The sequence below is a fragment of the Suncus etruscus genome, chromosome 6, assembly GCF_024139225.1.
Source record: "Suncus etruscus isolate mSunEtr1 chromosome 6, mSunEtr1.pri.cur, whole genome shotgun sequence".
Lineage (NCBI taxonomy): Eukaryota > Metazoa > Chordata > Mammalia > Eulipotyphla > Soricidae > Suncus > Suncus etruscus.
Window position 1 is genome coordinate 16,530,673 of NC_064853.1, and position 20,774 is coordinate 16,551,446.

The following is a 20,774-nucleotide window of genomic DNA, read 5'->3' on the forward strand; positions in this document are numbered from 1 at the left end:
GGATTCACTTTAGATTGATGCGACCAAGAACAAAGGCATCATCTCAGGAGAGGAGATATCGGTGGAACATTTGGAGAATCTGAGAACTACAACCCGCGACAAAGGATCTCACTAGTGTTAGGATGAAGAGTGAAAGGGCAGAATTGATAGCGCACCTCAAAAAAGCTGATGAGTAATAGTTTGGGTACTGCTCATTTATTACACAACAAAAATGTCTCATAAGCTTTTTTTATGTGTATCACATTCAAGTCAATTTCCTTCATGAGAATTCAAATCATGAAGGGTTGGTAAAATATTTTCATTAACCAGCACGGGTTTAATTAAAATTGACTTGTCATTAAATGAATATGATCAGCTTCTTAAACTGTGATGATAATTCCAGGTCAGCAAGTGCAGTGACTGTTTTTGTCTTTGGGTGCCACACCGGGCGGTGCTCAGGGCTTACTCTTGGTTCTGCACTCAGGGATCACATCTGGGATTCGAGGATCAAATTGGGTTGGCTGTGTACAAGGCAAGCAGGCATCTTACCCTCTGTTCATTTGCTCTGGCCCCAAATGCAGTGGCCTTTGTTTCTTCTAATGGGCTTTAATCAGTCCTGTTCACCTTTCCAGAGATGGGTTATATGAGAAACCCTCCTTTACTTCTTTTTTTTTTTTTTTTTTTTTTTTTTGGTTTTTGGGCCACACCCGTTTGACGCTCAGGGGTTACTCCTGGCTATGTGCTCAGAAATCGCCCCTGGCTTGGGGGGACCATATGGGACGCCGGGGGATCGAACCGCGGTCCGTTCCTTGGCTAGCGCTTGTAAGGCAGACACCTTAGCTCTAGCGCCACCTTCCCGGCCCCCCTCCTTTACTTCTTGAACAGGAAGACTTGCTTCTATTCCAAGGTGTGTTTGTTAGCCTGAGGATAAGCCGACATTGACCCCTATGCCTTTTGGATTTTCATTTTGCCAATTTAACTAAAATTTCCTATACCTAAAATGTTGTCTTTTACACAGTGAAAAGTATATTGATGTGACGTGTATACTCAAATATTTAACTCTTCTCGCATCTTACAGATGATCATACAGTCAGGTGCTTTTAAATTTTAATGTTACCAGGCAGAATGGCAAAGTTTGTTTGTGAATACTTTACTAAAACTAGACTCTGATTGAATTCATGATTGTCTTTTAAATAACTATTCAAAGCTATATATACCTGTAGGAATTATTCCTCCATGTGTGATTAGTAGCCATGCTTTTGCAGAGAAGAGATAGATCATTAGCATAGATTTACAAATGAGGTCATGATCAGGATTAAGATAATTAAAACCACAGATCAAAAAAAATTAAGCATGTTCATATACTTACATGTTAAATTGGTGTGCTATTAATATTGATTTTGTGTGAAATAGAGTTGAGTAGCTCATGTTCATCTGGGAGAGTAGAGATAGTAGTGGATTCCACACTTAAGTCTGGGTAAGAAATTCTGGGGCTGGAGAGGTAGTGCTTGCTTAGCACACAGCTGAACCAGATTTAATCTTGGGCACCACATTTGACCTGCCTAGCACTGCCAGGTGTGACTCCCCCGCAAACAAAACAATAAAAAAAAAAGAAAAGAAAAGAAATACCAGCTTCTTGTGTTTTCATCTTTTTCCAAATACACGCTCAAGGTAGTATAGGCAGTTAAAGCAAATCTTCTATCCCAGAACTACTTTCATTGCTAGTTCTGGGAGCAGTGGCTGTTCAATAAAGCCTCCATGAATAAATGCTTACACCTTTCAAAATACTTTTGAGACTACCTGGACCTCTGTCAGCCTTGCTGCAAGAATAGAAACTGCTTTCTGGAGAAGTTAGAACCACTGTGACCAGCAGGAGCTGGAGGACAGTCCACAGTATTGGGGGACAGTCCTCAGGTATTGCCTGAGCTCAGCCTTCTCTGCACCTTCTAGTCCCAGTCTTCATGTCCGCCATACTTTCTGCTGCTTAGGGAAACGATTTATGTATAATGATAGCTTTTTTGTTTGTTTTGTTTGTTTTGTTTTGTTTTGGGTCACACCTGGCAGTGCTCAGGGGTTACTCCTGGCTCTACACTCAGAAATCGCTCCTGGCAGGCTTGGAGGACCATATGGGATGCCAGGATTCGAACCACCATCCTTCTGCATGCAAGGCAAATGCCCTACCTCTATGCTGTCTCTCTGGCCCTGTAATGATAGCTTTTGTGTAAGCAATATTTTCTCTTGCTTGCCCTTATTTAAATCTTACAGCACTGAGTTTTTATCACCCTTCTTAAATCTTCTTGTTCAGGTCAGGAATGGTCCCTAGAGGTTATGGGATTCACTCACTCTAGAGACTTTACCTTCCTCCGTGAAAGCTCTCCATGAAGCATTTGTTGTTATTGCCTGTGTTTTATGGATAGGGAAATTGTTAGAGATGAAGAGATTTACCCAAGGACACTCAGCTAGTGACCTGAATCTGAACCCGAATTTTATGGCTTAAGAGCTCATGCTTTATTTACTGTAGTACTCTGCTTCTATGTCAGTCCTTCACTGAGCAAATTTGAACTCTGTGAATGCTCTGCTTTCTGGCTAGCGGCGCTAATCTTGTTCTTCCATGTTGCTGCCCCTGGAAATGACTGTGAAATTTGCACTATGATGTGGGACTACATGTGATAGTCACCACACTGGAATGTGGCCTTGAATTAGACAAAGTATAAAATACTGTACACATGAATTTATTCAGTGAATTGGACATTTTAATGTTTACTATCTAAGTAAGTGCTCTTGGAATTAGTGCTGTTTAAGTTCATAATGGATAAAAAGAAATAAAGGTATTAATTGAGTGATCATAGCAGATCTTAAAAGAGATCTGACGGGCTGAATTGATGGTACAGTAGGTAAGGCACTTGCCTTAATGCTACCAACACAGGTTGATTCCCTGCATCCCATATGGTCCCTCAAGCCAGGAGCGATTTCTGAGCGCATAGCCAGGAGTAACCCCTAAACACCACTGGGTGTGGGCCAAAAATCACAAAAAGGAAACACACACACACATACACACACAAATACATCTATGGTTTGTTTTTTTTGGGGGGGGGTACTCTTGATAGCACTCAGGTGTTACTCCTGGTTCTGTGCTCAGGAATCATTCTTGCAGTGCTCGGGGAACCATATGGGGTTCCACAGATTGAATCTGGGTCTGATCATGCAAGACAAGCTGCTGTACTTTCTCCTTAAGAAGAAAGGCCCCTTGATGCTCCCTTGCATTATGTTCTCTTGACGAGAACAGAATCATAGATCTATTTATTTTGGAACTCTTCTTTTTTAAAAAAAAAAGTTCTTTTTTTTTTTTTTTTTTGGTTTTTGGGCCACACCCGGTAACGCTCAGGGGTTACTCCTGGCTATGTGCTCAGAAGTTGCTCCTGGCTTGGGGGACCATATGGGATACCGGGGGATGGTCCGTCCAAGGCTAGCGCAGGCAAGGCAGGCACCTTACCTTTAGCGCCACCGCCCGGCCCCCCAAAAAAAGTTCTTAAAGGGGACAGAGCAATGGTACAATAGGTAGGGCATTTGCTTTGCAAGAAGCAGACCCAGGTCAATCCCTAGCATCCCATATAGTTCCTTAAGTGCAGAAGCCAGGAGTCAGCCCTTAGCACCATCAGTTGTGCCCTCCCTCAAAAACAAACAAACAAACAAACAAAAAATAAAGGCTTTAAAAGGTTGAGGGAAGAGAAAATAACTATAAGTTTGTTCTGAATTGACTCTGGGTAGCTAGTAAGTTTTAAACATTTGTCTTAGTCTTATGGCCAGTGGTAGATTAACTGCCATGCTTTACTGTAGCACGTGACTTTTTTTTTTATTGTATCTTCTGAATTTTTTTTTTCTGTAGATTAAAGCACTAATTATAAAGCTGTGTGTCTGCATGGTGATTCTGGTTAGTAAATGTTCATCTTTGTCAAGAGCTGACCTCTGTTCTAGCCACTTATGTTCTAGTCTGTTCTTAGCTTCAGTCAAGGTAACTTTTCTCATTGAGATTCTTTAAACTTTTTTTGGTTTTTATTTTTGTTTGGTGTCACACGCAGCAGTGCTCAGGGATTTCTCCTGGCTTTGCACTCAGAAATTGTTCCTGGCAGACTCAGGGGACCATATGAGATGCCTCAGATCAAACCCAGGTCCCTCCAGAGCTGCCACGTGTAAGGCAAACCCAGGTATAAGCCTGAGCATTGCTGAGGGGTGTTTACACCCCTACCCTCTAAAAATAACATTTTTGTTTGTTTGTTTTTGGGTGGCTCTCAGGGGTTACTCCTGGCTCTGTGCTCAGAAACCACTCCCGACTGGCTTGGGAGACCATAAGTGATGCTGGGATTTGAACCACTGCCAGTTCTGGGTTAGCTGCTGCAAGGCAAACACCCTACAGTCTATCTCTCTGGCCCTTAAAAGGTAACATTTTTGAGACCAGGGATGTGATAGAATACATGTCTTGCTGATGTGATTTTGATTCAGTTTTTTGTACCATAGTAGTAATCAGGAGTTACTCCTGGTTACTCTTGGTTCTGTGCTATCAGGAATTGCTTCTGGGAGGGTTAGGGACTACATGGGATGCTGGGGCTTGAACCCTGGGTAGGCTGCATGCAAAGCAAGTGCCTTACCCAGTGTACTATTGCTGCAGCCCTGTCTTGCCTGTGGAAAACTTGGGTTTGATCCCAGCACCACAAAATGCTATTTAAAATTCTTTAAATTAAAACTTTAGGGGGCCAGAGAGATAGAATGGAGATAGGGCATTTGCCTTGCATGCAGAAGGATGGTGGTTCTAATCCCAGCATCTCATATGGTCCCCTGAGCCTGCCAGGAGCGATTTCTGAGTGTAGAGCCAGGAGTGACCCCTGAGCACTGCCAGGTGTGACCCCCCCCCCCAAATTAAAACTTTAGGTAACATATATTAAGTACACCCTTTGGTTGTTTAATAACTTTATAAATGCATGATGCCTGGCTTAGGATATAATTTATTCAAAGTAGTTAAGTCTGTTATTGCTCATTCCTCTGCATTACAGCTTGTGAATTTGCGTTGTTATTGTTTTATCTTCCATTACCTTTATCCTGCTGAGTTTGTTATTTCAAAAATTTCTTTGCCATCTTTCAGTTGAATCTTGGAAAGGAACTAAGTGGTCACAGGCCAAATTTATTATCTTAACTGAAAATCCCCTTACCTTTAAGCATTCAAATATATTTTAAGCACTCAAATATATTTTAGGCATTCCAGTATCTCACTTACAACCTAAACTGTCTTCAGGTTAAGAATTTGATCATGTTTTCTCCTCAAACAGATTTAATCTAGTATATAAAATTACAATGTTTGTCAATTTTAAACATTCCTTTTTTTTCTCTTCCTTTTGTCCCCCCATCCCCTTGTAGCCAGGGGCTGTGGCTGAACTGTGGTGTGCTGGGGTGAGTGCTGACATACACTAGAGGCACATTTTTTGTTTTCTCTTTTGTTTTTGGGTCACACCCGGCAGTGCTCAGGGGTTACTCCTGGCTCTATGCCCAGAAATAGCTCTTGGCAGGCTCAGGGACCATATGGGATGCCAGGATTTGAACCACTGTCCTTCTGCATGCAAGGCAAATGCCCTACCTCCATGCTATCTCTCCGGCCCCTAGAGGCACATTTTTTGTTTCAGTACTGGGACTCCCAGATGCACCCCAGTGGCCAGATGGTGGTTGGGTAATGTTGAGAGACAGGGCAGGGGTTCAGTTACTGAGCTGTTGCACGGCTCCCCCACCTTTCCTCTGTTGTATCTGACTCCTTTTGAGTGTAATTATGGAGGCCACTCCTGAAGGTGCTTGGGGTAACTACCATTTGGGGTCAAACCCAGGATTTGGTACAAGCAAGGCATGTGCTCTATACTACTTGAGCCACACCCCCTGCTCAAAATTGAAACTTTTTTTTTTTTTTTGGTTTTTGGGCCACACCCGTTAGCTCAGGGGTTACTCCTGGCTATGTGCTCAGAAATCGCCCCTGGCTTGGGGGGACCATATGGGACGCCGGGGGATCGAACCGCGGTCCTTCCTTGGCTAGCGCTTGCAAGGCAGACACCTTACCTCCAGCGCCACCTACCCGGCCCCAAAATTGAAACGTTTTAAATAAGTATTTTTGTTGTTTTGGGGGCCACACTGTTGGAGGCTGTTAGAGCTAGAGAGCAAACTTGCAGCGCTCTGGGGTTACTCTTGGCACTGTACTCAGGAAACACTCCTGGCGGGGTCCAGGGACTTTATGGGGTGCTGGAATGCCCTACATTTTAATTTTTGTTAAGCATTCTGGGCTGGAGTGATAACACAGCATGTAGGGCATTTGCCTTGCATGCGGCTGACCCAAGTTCGATCCCAGGCACCCCGTTTGGTCCCCTGAACCTGCCAGGAGTGATTTCTGAGCGCAGAGCCAGAATTAGCCCCAGAGCACCATCTGGTATGGCTCAGAAACCAAGAGCCATAAAACAAACAAACAAAAAGGCGTAAGGAATTGTAGTATTTTCTTTTCGATTACTTCTTAAGGATTTATTTATTTTAGGGATGTTTATTGAGAAACTCATTTACAGAGTTGCTCATAATAGCATTGTTTCTGGCATACAATGTTCTCACACCAGTTCCACCACCAATGATGTCCTTTTCTTTTTCTGGTTCATTCCCACCCCCAGCCTAAAAGATACAGATTAAAAAAGATTTCTTATAATGCCATGATTTGCTAAATCGTTCATAATACGCTCACTTCAGACACTAAATGTTCAAACCTACTACCATTGTGTCTTTCCCTTCGCCACTATCCCCATTTCCCCACCACCACCGTAGCCTGCCTCCATGTAGGCACAAGCAGATTTACTTCATATTGCTTGTTGCAACACAAAGGCACATGGTGAATTATCAAAACCTAGATTAACGAGGCTCATTTTGAAGTGGTTGCTCTGTCCCTCCATAGTGTTATCAGTCAGTGTCTAAAGGTTTACTGGGCTTTGACTGAGCCTTCTGTGTTACTGTTGAGGCTCACTGAGCTTGGTAGATTTCTGTGTAATTTTCCCATCAGATTTCCTGTGACACTACTGGATTGATACTACTATAAGATACTGAGGTGTCACATAGCTGCTAGGAATTATAACTCTAAAATAAGTTTGCTGGTTTTGGAAGTTTGAAAAGGTTAAGTCCCGGAGCTAGGCCATTTCTTTTGGAGGGCAGAGGAGGTGGCTTTCAGCTGTTGTTCATGCAGAATGGCTATCTTCTACTCATCCCCACCCCCACCCCCCATCCTTTCTGAAGTATCAGCCAGGACTGGACAACGTTATTTTCTTTTGGACCTTAGTGGAGGAGCCGGGCCATTTTTCTGCTGGGAGATTGGTAGTGGCAGGTGGGGTTCCTGGGGGGTTTCTGATGGTGGGTGCAGGAAGGACTTGGGCCAATCCCATTTCACAAGAAAAGACCCACAGTTTTCACCCCTAGTCTAGTCTCACCAGAGAGAGATGTAGCTGCTCAGTTACTTGATTTTAGCCTTGGAGCTTCTGTTGAAGGATGTAGGTTCTGCTGCTGTAGTTCATACAGAAAGGGGAATCTCCTCCCCTCACCTCCTTTTCTGAGAATGCCACAGAGGTTCCAGCTAGGACTGAACAACCTGTGTAGTATCTGCGGCCATTATTTTTAGTTCAGGAATTTTAGTATTTCTAGCAACTGACCTGGATTCCATCCCCAGCAACCCTTATTCTCCCATGAGTACTGCAGGCAGTATAGGCAGATGAGTGTAGACACAGGAGTAAGCCCCGAGCACCTCCTAGTATGGCTCAAATTTTTTCTTTTGTCAGGGGTGATGGAGGAGGATTGGAGCTGTGCTGAGGATCAATTTGGTTCTGTGCTTAGGAGTGACCCCTGGTGGCATGGAGGATTAGAGCCATTGTCAACAGGGTGTCAGGCAAATGCGTTCGTTACCTTCTGTTCTGTCTCCTGCCCTCCTTCAAAATTTCTTAACTGGTGCCAGGGAGATCTTGCAGGGTTTAAAGTGCATGCCTTGTGGTATGTCCCAGCTTGCTCTCTAGAAAAACATGCCCCCCCCCCCAAACATCAAGCATTGTTGGGTGTAGTCCTGGAGATCCCAGAACACCACCAGGTATGGCCCCTGGGGACTCATGTTCACATTTGGGGTGAACTGGGTAACCCGTAGTGTTGAAGGGCCTGAAAAAACCCAATCTTAAAGTCCATGGGAATTGGAGGGTATCTCCAGGGTCACAGGTACAGATGAAGAGGAAATTTGCCCCTCAAAAATGTTTACTTTTCGGGCCCGGAGAGATAGCACAGCGGTGTTTGCCTTGCAAGCAGTCGATCCAGGACCAAAGGTGGTTGGTTCGAATCCCGGTGTCCCATATGGTCCCCCGTGCTTGCCAGGAGCAATTTCTGAGCCTGGAGCCAGGAATAACCCCTGAGCACTGCCGGGTGTGACCCAAAAACCACACACACACAAAAAAAATGTTTACTTTTCTTAATTGGAGAATACCAGTATGAATGACTAGTTATAATAGAAAATAGTTGTAATACTTCCTTTTTTTTTTTTGGCCCGCCCGCCACTCAGTTGTAATACTTCTTAAATTTTACTTTTCTAATAATCTCCTTCATCTTTTCTCTTTGATTATATAAAGTGGTAGTATTTATAGACAGCTATTTTTATATTTTAAAAGTTTTTATTTTGTCTTTTATTGAAGATAGCTTGGGGCTTACTCACCTGCTAGTGCTCAGAGGCTTCTCTGGTTCAATGCTTGGGGATTATTTCGGGTGATACTCAGGGAACCTTATGTTGTCAGGGATAAATTCAGGCCTTCTACCTGCAAAGCATGTGCTCTGGCCCTTATAGCTAACTCTCTGCTTGTGATCATTTTTGTAAGAACAGAATAAATAATATAAATCAGGCAGCTTGGAAACTTGTACTTATCTATCTACTTATTTATTTTTCATTGCAAAGGGTCATAGAAGTGTTGCTCAAACTTATTCCTGGCTCTGTACTCAGGAGTCACTCCTGGAGGTGTTTGGGGGGGGCATATAGGATATTGGGGGTTGAATCCGTGTTAGCTGGATGCAAGGCAAGTAGGGGCTCTGCCTGCTATACTCTTTAAGGCCCCCAAAGTTAGACTTTTTATGTAGTGTTAAATATGATGCCTCATTATATAATTTTTTTTTTTTTTTGGTTTTTGGACCACATCCGTTGATGCTCATGGGTTACTCCTGGCTATGTGCTCAGAAATTGCTCCTGGCTTCGGGCACCATATGGGATGCCGGGGGATCAAACCGTGGTCCATCCTAGGCTAGTGCACGCAAGGTAAATGCCTTACATCCTGCACCATCACTCTGGCCCCATAAATTTTAATTCAGAATGGAATAGAAATTTTATGTTGGGTATAAGGGTTGGGTATGAGATTCAATACAAATTTAATTTCCTTTCACTTAATCCTTAATATTTCAGTGTTCCTTTAACTTGAAGCTTCTTTTTTTACCAAGATTTATTTTTCTTGTAATATCCTATCTTTCTTTTTTTTTTTAACATTGTTAACATCTGTGCTTCAAAAAATTGTAATATTTTGTTCATCTGTAGCATTTTAAAAAGATTAGAGTTCTCAAAGATAATAGCTCTTTTGAAGCAGTTGACTAGAGTTATCTTTTTATAGTATTCTTTTTAAAATGTAAATATTTTTTATTATGAGAATAACAAAGGATTTATGTTTTTAAGCTCAATTCTTAAAAATAAAATCTTTGATAATATTATTGCTTTTATAGATTTGAAGTTACCAGTTTGGACTGGTATCTGCAAATCATAGGACAAATAAAGGAATTTATAGGTTAAACTTTTTTAAGATTTGAAAGCTCTCCTTTATAGCTGCAGACACAAAGAGAAGAGTATAGTAACTACTAAATCATTGTAGAATACTTGTGGTTTGGCAATAGCACCTTCAATATGAAATAATCTGCATTTTCTAAAAAAAAAAAAACAATAGGTAGACAGAAGTGTGTTAGCAAGAGTCAACCTGTAGTAAAATTTAAAAAAGTTTGAAATGCCAAAAAGTTAATCTAGGTTCTTTTATTCTGTCCCCAAATAAATCTCTTTATTGAATTGGTGTTTCTAAAGTATAACATTTTTTGTTACAAAAGTATAAACAAGGTCCACGCAGAACATGAGCTTCATTAAATGTCATCTGGAAGCTTAATCTGTTTTGAAAGAATATATTTATAATAGTAATAGTTCAGGGAACAAATGGATCATTCCTGATTAGGGCAACTTTATGTGAAAGTTAAATATAAATTTTAAACTGTAAAGTGGACTTCCTTCCCAGAATAAGAAAGTAATAGAGTCTGTAAGAGACCTGTGCCTTTTTATTTGGTGGGGACATAGGGAGGTGGTCAATTTACTAAGACCAGATTTATTGCTACTACAGCAGGTAGGTCCCTGCCTTTCGTAGAGCTGACCTGGGTCCAGTCCTCTTAGCACCTCCAAGAGTGATCTCTAAGTATTGAGCCAGGACTAAGTCCTTAGCATCGCCTAGTGAGCTAAAATAAATAAATAAATAAATAAACGGCCAAGCAAACATAAGTCAGTTTACTGGGACCTGAGAGGTAGTCAGTGGTTAGGGCATTTGCCTTGCTCATGGCTGACCCAGGTTCAATCCCTAGCACCCCATATAATTCTCCCAAGTGCCTTCAGAAGTAATTTCTGAGCACAGAGCCAGGAATAACCCCTGAGTGTTACTGGATGTGGCCCTACAAACAGAAAAGTCAGTTTACTTTTGTTGGTTCACAGATAGCCCACCTTTAAAAATAACATTATTTATTCATGATTAAAATAATTAAAACTAAAAGAGTATTTGTTTAATATATGCTCTGTAGAGCTGTATTGTGCAAATTGATCAGAGCTGATTTAGAAAATAGCATGGCTAGAGATGGTTCCTTCATTAGGCACTTTGACTAGACACGGGAATGACTCAGGTAGCACATAGGAGGATGAGCTAAGATACAATAGAATATAGATAAAGATAGCATACCCTACTGTTTTGTGTAATTGAGACTGAATAGAGGGGCAGGATACTTAGCATGTAGAAATGGCATCACATTCATCCTAAGGGCATTAGCTAATACTTGAAGAGATTACTTCAGACAGCAAGCAGGAGGGGTTTGCAACTGCTGGTTTTGGTTTGTAGAAATGTCTTAGCCTGGGGCTAGCAGAGGTTTCAAACTCAATTTACCTGGGGGCTGCAAGAGGCAAAGTCGGGGTGATCCTTGAGTGCAGAGTCAGTAGTAAGCCTTGAACATTGGAGTGTGTGACCCAAACAACTAAAACAAAACAAAACAAAACAAGATTCCTCTAGGGCAGGGCCACAAAATGTTGTACGGAGGGCCGCGAGTTTGAGACCCCTGATAGCACAGCTGGTAGGGCATTTACCTTGCATATGGCTGACCTAGATTTAATCCCAGGCATACTATCTGGTCCCCAGAGCCTGCCCGGAGTGATTTCTGAGTGCAGAACCAGAAGTCACCTCTGTAAGCCACCAGGTGTGGCCCATAAAACAAACAAAAAAGAAGCCCTGGGAGATGGCATAGGACAGTGGTTGGCAAAACCACGATTAAAATATATTTTGAGAGCCACACAGGGCGCACACTGACAGAGGCTAGGAGCAGAGTCCTGACTCCTAGAGTGGCCGCCCGGCATACAGAAGAGCCAAATTAAAAGAGTAAAGAGCCACATGTGGCTCGCGAGCTGCAGGTTGCTGACCACTGGCTTCAGAGACAAAAGAGAAGACAAAGTCCAGGCAAGGGAGCACAGATAAGAACAGAATTGAGTGCTGGCAGAGGAGAGCTTCAGGCCTTTGGTAACACTAGGAGAAGAATTTGCAAGAGATGAGACTAGGCTGAATGACACCGCTGTGAAGAATGTGGAGTGATGTTGTCTTGGTTATCTTATTTGTAACATATTGTGGTAGCATAATAGTAAATTGTGGTAGCACAAGTGGCAACCAGGTTGATATTTGTCAGATGCTGTCTTCTTACCCCCAGAGTTTTTCTCACACCTATTTAATTTATTTATTTTGTTTTTGGGGCCACACCTGATAATGCTCAGTAGTTGCTTCTCCACCAAGAATTACTCCTAGTACTGTTAGGGAACTATATAGGATGCTGGGGATTGAACTCTAGGTTGGTCTCATGCAAGGCAAAGTCTCTACTTGCTATACTATAGCTTCAGCCCCCTCATATCTATTTTTCCCCCTTGATTTTGGGCCATACCCTGTGGTGTTCAGGGATTACTCCTGGCTCTGCACAGAGAAATTACTCCTGGCAAACTCAATGGGCCATATAGAATGCCAGGAACTGAACCTGGATCAGTCGTGTGCAAGGCAAATGCCCAACTTGCTGTGCTATCGTTTTAGCCCCTCATGCCCTTTTTAATTCCTGCTCCTGGCCTCCTCTTTCCCAAGCAAGAAATTGGTCTGTTTTCCGACATTATAGATTAGCTAACAAATTCCTTAAAGACTTAAATGTGATCTTGGACTTATTTCATAGTTCATATTTGTGGCATTTTTCATAACATGCTATTCCAGGAATAGATAAAATTGACCAAAGTTCCAAACATTCCTTTACTCTAATATTTTATCTGAATAGAACTTTGTCATGTTCATTTTTTGCGGAGAGGGGACTTGGGGCTAAATCCAGAGATACTAACCCCAATTCTTATCTTGGTAGGTTTGGGGAACTATTTAAGTCTCCAGGAGTCAAACCTGATTGATCACATTCCAAACAAGCTCTCTGTCCTCTGCTCTATCAACGCTGGCCCCATCTCACACCTCACACTCTTTTTCTGAAACATTCTGGAGAAGGGATTCAGCAGCCCAAGTCTGATTTACATGACTTGTTATCTTTCTCTTTGAACGTGCGCACAATACCAATAAATTGCCTATTAGCACCTCATATTATCATTATTTGTAGTGTCTGGAGGGATTCCTACCTATTATGAGATAACCCTAATTTTTTGGCAACGGTTCCTCCGTTGAACATTTAGATTGTTTCTAGAATTTTTGAGTCATACACATGTCTCACAATTGTACTTATTGTTTAAAGAATTGATAGATGGGACTAGCTAAGGACTGTACCTTTAGGAATTTGCGAGGACTGGAAGATGAATGAACAGATGAATAAAACTGTTGCGGTTGTCTCTGCCTCATGAAGGAAATGAGTGGAGTGCCAGCATGGAGCAGAGTGCACTAAGGCTGGGCAATGCTTAGAGCTCCCGGTGGTGGCCTCAGCAGCCCTAGTCCGAATCCAAATCCAGGAAATGAGTAGAGAATATTTGGGTTCCTGCAGGTTAGAAGGATTCTCTGAGGAATGCGTCAGGGAAGCTCCAATTAGAACATTGTCAGAGGAGAGCTGGACATTCATCCAAAAATATGTATGCACTCCACGATTCAATTTTGAATCTTTCCTTTTTTTTTCTTTTTGGTTTTTGGGCCACCCCTGTTGACGCTCAGGGATTACTCTTGGCTGTTCACTCAGAAATCGTTACTGGCTTGAAAGACCATATGGGACACTGGGGGATCGTATCACAGTCGGTCCTGGGTCAGCCTCGTGCAAGGCAAACGCCCTACCGCTGTGCCACCGCTCCGGCCCCCCTGATACTTTTTTTTATAAGGAAATTGAAGGAAGGAAAAGAGCTGTTGCGCCTTGAACACTCACACTCTGTCAGAGGGATGTGGTTCAGAAATACAGAGTGAGTGAATGGATGCGATACACTGATTGCATGAAGAAAGTTCCATGACCACCAACATTAAAATACAACTAATGAAAATACATTGAAGTAGTCTGGGATAAATAATAGATAAGAAGATAGGAAGGGGAAATCGTCTAGCGTACCTACATATTTCAAACTGATCTTGTTTTCAGATTCGGATGACCTGCATGCCCGTGATTTGAGCGGCAGCTGTTGTGATTGATATTTTCTATGCTTTCACGATCCCCGTTTTTATATCTGATGGGGGAGGTCTGGAAACGAAATCAAGTTTAAAGATAAAACTTATGACTCATCTCAGCCCACCCCCAGTCTGCCTCTCATTTTTTCGTTATGTGCTTGGGTGGTTTCATGTCTGTCCTCGTGTCTGCGTTTGATGATCAGCTATTTTCAGACCTGGCCCTGATGTGACAAAGCACCAAGGGGCATATGATGCACTGAATTGATTTTTGACTGTACAGCAAATAAGTACTACTGTGTCTGCGGACAGAGTGTGGGATACATTCAAGATAACTGGGTTACTGACAGAATTTTGCAATTTAACTTGAATATGTTAGCTCTTCATTATGAATGGACGTTCAAACTTGGATCACATGTGTTAAGTCTAAATAGAGATTTAATAAACAGATAAATAGAATGAATGATATGTATGTTTAATATAAATAATATTTATAATAATATTTGCAAATAGAATCAATAGATGTTCTGTAATCAGTATGGGCAGATTAAAGGGTTTCCTTAGACCTTTTCTCTTAAGAAATTTTGTGGCCCAGGCCAGAGAGATGGTACAGCAGGAAGGGCACTTGCTTTGCATGTGGCCGGCCTGGGTTCAATCTCTGAAACCCTATGTGGTCTCCCTGAGCATGGCCCAAAAATCTGAAGAAAAAAAAAAATAAATAAATAAAATAAATAAAAAAAAAAAAAAAAAGAAAAGAAAAGAAACTATGACACTGGACAACTCGCACCTGCCTCCACTCTGCACTGCTGGCTGTAACCCCTATGGTCCTTGTACCATCTGCCTATGAGTGTAGTCACTTTTAAAACACATGAAAAAATAAGATATTAGTCCTCTGCAACTAAGCAACTTCCATTTGTTACAGTTTAAACAGCCCTACACTGTTATCGTAATTTTTTTCTAGCTTTCTCTTGTTGGCTTTTATGAAAAGTCACCATTGAACATTTGGAGATAGATAGATAGATAGATAGATAGATAGATAGATAGATAGATAGATGATAGGTAGATAGATAGATAAAGAGAGAGATAGATAGTTCATATGTGTTGATTGTTAAAACATGACCAAATTGGGGGCCAAGCAATAGCAAAGTGGGTAGGCTGTTTGCCTTGCACATGGTCAACCCTGGTTTGATCCCCAGCATCCCATATGTTCCCCCAAGGCTGCCAGGAGTAACCTTTGAGTGCCTCCAGACATGACAGAGAGAGAGAAAGAGAAAGAGAGACAGAGAGAGAAGAGAGAAGGGAAAGAAAGAAAGAGAGAGAGAGACCAAATTGTAGGAGTAGCCCTTGAGGACTGCTGGGTATGACCCAATTCCCCTACGCCCCTAAATAACCCATGACCATATTATAGTGACAGATATATAGTTTAATTAAAGCAAAAATTTTTTTAACTTTAAAATCATTTTTAACTTTTAACATAAAATTTAAGTTTTTCATTAATGAATTAAAAATAATAAGAGAAAATTCAGAGAGATAGAGGAGTTTCTTGTATGGGTTCGACCCTTGTTTGAGTCCAGCACCTTATATGGTCTCTGAGATGCTTAGGGCTTACTCCTGGTCCTGGGGCTCAGTCATTGCTGGTAGGTCCAAAGGGACAATATTGATGAAATCCATGTCAGGCTGTGTGCAATACCACCACTCTGCCCATTATGCTGTCTTTATCTCTGACCAGAAGATGTGATTTTTTTTTTTTTAATCTTGGAGCCACACCCAATGGCACTCAGGAGTTACTCCTGGTTCTGCACTAAGGAATCACTCCTGGCCGGCTCAGGGGACTCTATGGATGCTGTGGACTGAACCTGGATCAGTAGTGTTCAAGGCAAATGCCCTATCCACTGTGCTATCACTCTGGTCTGGAAGATTTGAATTTTTTTAATAGTTAATTTTATATATTGAATATTGAGAGTTTGTAATATCTGTAATGACTTATTGGCAAATGAAAGAAATTGTTAATATTTATAAGAATTTCTAGATTGTAAATAATGATCGTTTCTTTTTTTTTCTAGGCTTATTAAAGTTTTGCACTGTAGGGTTTTGTGGAATTGGGAGCCTAATTGACTTCATTCTTATTTCAATGCAGGTAAGTTAATTTCTAGAAGATGAACTTTGCATACAAATTTGAGTTTTAGTTCCAACACACACACATACACACTCTGTGTATACACATACACACACACACACACACACACACACACACACAATTTTAGACTGAGGAGATAGCTCAGCAGTATAACAGCAGAATAAAAAGCACATCCCTGGCATGCAGTGCCCCAATTTTGTTTGTCCTGATACCACTCCTAAAGTCTACCACCAGGTATCATCTGATCACCCCAAAACAAAACAAATTTGTGTGTGTGTGTGTGTGTGTGTGTGTGTGTGTTTTGGTCTTTTGGTTTTTGGGCCATACTCAGAGGTACTGTCGGATTACTCCTGGCTCTGCACTCAGACATCACTCCTAGCAGGCTTGTGGGTCCGTATGGGATGCTGGGGATTGAATTCTGATCTGCTACATTTAAGGCAAATGCACTACCTGCTGTGCTATCACTTTAGTCCCTCTTTTTAATATATTAGTAAACATTTTCCCCCAATATCTCTTTAAATGCTAAATAGCATTTCCCAGCCTGTGTTCTTTCTACATACTAGTAGTTTTAAAAGACACAAGCAGGTTGTATGAAAAGAATTCCAGCCTCACTAGAATGTAATGTGAATTCAATTGAGTTAGAGATTTCTGTATTGTGTGACTTCTCAGAATCGTCGTAATACGTTATTATGCATCTCTAAGAGAAATCGAGGTTCTCGAACTTACTGTTTCTTTTCCTGATAGTCAAAGCTATATTGTCAAAGATTATAATAGGACAGCTACATGGTCAATTTCCAGGTAAGGATATTGATAAGAATTGGATCATGTGCCACCATATATGCATATGAGGCAAAAGCAAGATTCGTTGTTACGTTGGGGAGACAAATGGTGCTCGGAACTAGTGCAAGAAGTGCTGAGGGACTAAGGGCACCAGTGCCACTCTTCATGGTTCAGGATTAGACCCAAAGTTTTATGCATGCAAGGATGTGCTCTGCCTTAGGCATATCCTCGGCCCTAGAAATCAGACTTTTCTCTTGTACTGGATACAAATTCAAATAGCATATTTTTGGTCGCAAAACATGCAAACATATCTAGCTTAGACCAAAAATGAAAAAAGGAACGTCTGGGCTCTCAGTTGAAAATCTAGGAGTGTGACTAGCTTAAGGCCAGACGCGATCAAATAATCAGAAGCTATTTGCAAGCCTTTCCTCATCTCATTATTCCTTTCGTTAGCCTCATGTGCTCCTGGTGCAGGGAGCGTTTAAAAAAATACTGTTCTAGGGGCCGGTGAGGTGGCGCTAGAGGTAAGGTGTCTGCTTTGCAAGCGCTAGCCAAGGAAAGGACCATGGTTCGATCCCCCGGCGTCCCATATGGTCCCCCCAAGCCAGGGGCAATTTCTGAGCGCGTAGCCAGGAGTAACCCCTGAGCATCTAACGGGTGTGGCCTGGAAAACCAAAAAAAAAAAAAAAAAAAAACCTTTCTAGGGCTTGAAAAGTTCTACCAGATGTTTTCTTTTCTTTCTTTTTTTTTTTTTTTTTTTTTTTTTTTGGTTTTTGGGCCACACCCAGCGGTGCTCAGGGGTTACTCCTGGCTATCTGCTCAGAAAAAGCTCCTGGCAGGCACGGGGGACCATATGGGACACTGGGATTCGAACCAACCACCTTTGGTCCTGGATCGGCTGCTTGCAAGGCAAACGCCGCTGTGCTATCTCTCCGGGTACCTACCAGATATTTTCAATTAAATAACAGTGACTGGGTTGTGGGTAACTCGTGAGATGTCTCAATTTAGAGAAGGACGAATTTATCAAAACAAATGTCACAAAGCAACATTCCCAGAAGCACTTATGGAACACCTAATGTCTTCAGCAAGTGTGTCGTAATGCATTTAGATCATCATCAGTTTTGTTCTTTCTCGTGCAGTATTTCTACTCTGCAATTCAGTCTCCTTGACGTTACCCTTATGCTCTGAAAAAAAGTCAAAAGCTAGGAGATTTTCGTTACCATACTGTGAGGAGGAGGCAGCATATGGACCAATAAGATACCAGAATTAAACAAGGAAAATATTTGGTTTTGAAGTTGGAATTTTCCTGTCTCTATTCGGAAACATATGCCTCACCAAATCCCCTGCCTTCTCCGACTGTGGGACAGGCAGTAGGCATGAAGAGGCTAAGGCACTCATACACATATGCTTGGAAATGGGCACATCTCTCACTTCGACAAGGATCCAAGGAACTGAATATATACAATTAAGTACTGGATTCTTCATCATGATACCCCAAAATCAGTGTCTTTGACATCCACCCAGCTGTTTAGTTAATAGCTTCGCACTAGGGTCTTTCTCTGGTGATATTACTGCTTTGTAGCTTTATTTATATCAAATTTTAAAACTTACTTGATTCAGCCACTTTTCAGGTGCACATATGCCTTAACTTTTTAGAACAAATGCTCTCAAACTCTGGATTTGAGAGTATTTTGTAAAGAAATGATCGAGATAGCTGGGAATTTGGCTTTGTGGCAAAGCAGGTGCCTCATATATCTGTGCCCTCAGCTTGGTCCCTGGCACCTTGGAAAACAAATCAGTGAGGTAGAATCAGAGTTTGAATTTCCACGGTGAGTTTCCCCCACTAAGACATCATTGTAGGTATGGCCACTTTCAGCCATTTTAGATTGGAGGGAAAAATCAAATTTTCAAATGCAACTCATTTGTGAAGCTTTGTTTTAAATGCTGTTTAATATATTTAACATGTGGTGCTGATTACATTCGTTTCGAGGAGAATTATTTTTTTTTCAGCAAATTAGTCTTTCCTATAAATATCATAAAGTATGTTGATGTTTCTGTTCCAAATGTATTTTTCCAATTTCTTACATACCTTTTATATTTATTGTGTCCCTCATCTTTTAAAAAATTCTTGTTTCCATCCTCAGTCCTTCCAACTCCTGTTTTTCTTTTTATCATTAAATAGTATTCCCCAGTGAATAGCAATGTTCTTCTCTTGGGCTGGAATCCCAGAAACATATTCTTCGTGAACTTAAGACCTATAAAAACATACTTTGCCTTACATTGTTTTTATAAAAACCTACAAAAATCCACTTTAAAAAAAGTATAAGTCTAGTTACTTAATATTTAAACCAAAATAAGTATGCTACACATGCTGCTAAAGTAACTTTTACATATTTATTGTATATATTAAGTTCATGTGCTTTCATAGGTTTGTTGTAGACTTCAAATTTTTTGTTTGATTTTAAAAAATATGAAATATGAATAGCTTAAGGCAGCTCATAGAACTAATTTTATCTTGTGTATTTAATAGAAATAAAAATTCATGATAGACATAGCTTACAGTCTTAATTCTAAATAATATCTTACAATTATCTGAAATAGTTCTGAAGATCTACAAACTCTCCTTCTGGTTTGGTGTGTTTTTGCCTCAAGCTGGGGCTCAAACCTTGGTTAATTTTTTTTTTAATTTACTAAAAATTTTACAATCTTAAGTTTTTTGAGGCTAGCGAATAAATAAAGAAGTTTCAGTTATGAGGTTGCCTGTGCAAGCCAGTTCATTTTGATTTGTTAGAGACACACCCCTGTGAAATACATTACTACTGATGAAAAGAAAGTCAGAACACTAAATCTCTTACAAGTACTAATATTCAGCACTAGTGCTCAGTGATTGCTTGATGGTTCATTGGATGAAGAAGTGTCACATGAAAACCCCTTGGCATTTTATAGATATCAAACAGCTCTGCATTTCCATAATTAACCTGGAGGGATTTGCTGGGGAAGTAAAGTAGAAAGCTGAGGAGAGTGACAAGGTGTGTAGCCTAGCCTAATTAAGCCCACATGGTTGTGTGGCCTGAATCAGGTGTGGAGCCGTCCAGGGGTCACAGGATCTTCATTAAGTAGATTTTTCTTTAGTTCATGTAGCCTGGAGGTAGCATTTTCTTTAAGGCGAGCTAAAGGAATGCTCAAAAACCAGAGTCGCTTCAACTGGTTCTGAGATTAATCCCCAAACTGGTTTCCTCAGGAGATACACAGTGGTGAAATTGTACTCATTTATTGAGGAATGTTGTTTGTGTGGGTCATTTAGGATTAATAAGAGCCAATGATTAAATCCAGCAAGTAATTGGAACCTCTCTATTTAAGTTAGTTTTTAAGAAAAGAGTAGGGCCAGGAAAGCGGATAGGAATTTGCTGTTAAAAAGAAAAAGAAAAAACAAAGGAAGTAGTTTCTTACTGCTAAGACTCTGGAGATAGAGTAGTTTTTTTTTTTTTTTAAGTTTTTGGAGCACAGTCATTGAGGTTCAGCGGTTGCTCCTGGCTCTGTGCTCAGGAATTACATCTGGCAGTACTTGGGGGAGCCTCTGGGATGCCAGGGATTGAGTATAGGTTGGACAAGGCAAGTGCCCTACCCACTACTGTGTCACTCTAGTTGAGAGCTAAAGTAGATCATGAAGAATATCCTTCTTTCTTTATTCCGCCCCTTTTTTGTTTGTTCTCCTTTCTCTTTCACTCCTTCCCCTCAGTTCCTTATTTCTCTCCCTCCTTTGGTTCAACCTCAGGCCCTTTCTTTGGTTAGCATCACGTTATTGCATTACTGCTTTCAGAGGCAGAAGGCTTCTGGTGAACTTGTCATTTAAGGTGATGGCACTTTAACTGTGCCTTTTCAGGCACATGAATTTCTGGAAAGAGGACTGAAATTAC

The 20,774-nt window shown here is 41.2% G+C and overlaps 1 protein-coding gene across 1 annotated transcript in view; it reads left to right on the forward strand.

The window, feature by feature from the left end:
• Positions 1 to 20,774, forward strand: part of TM2D1 (TM2 domain containing 1) — a 53,041-nt gene that overhangs the window by 25,395 nt on the left and 6,872 nt on the right. The window contains exon 5 of the mRNA XM_049774433.1: positions 16,004 to 16,077. Within this exon, the coding sequence (XP_049630390.1) occupies positions 16,004 to 16,077 (74 nt within the window). The remainder of the gene's footprint in view (positions 1 to 16,003; positions 16,078 to 20,774) is intronic.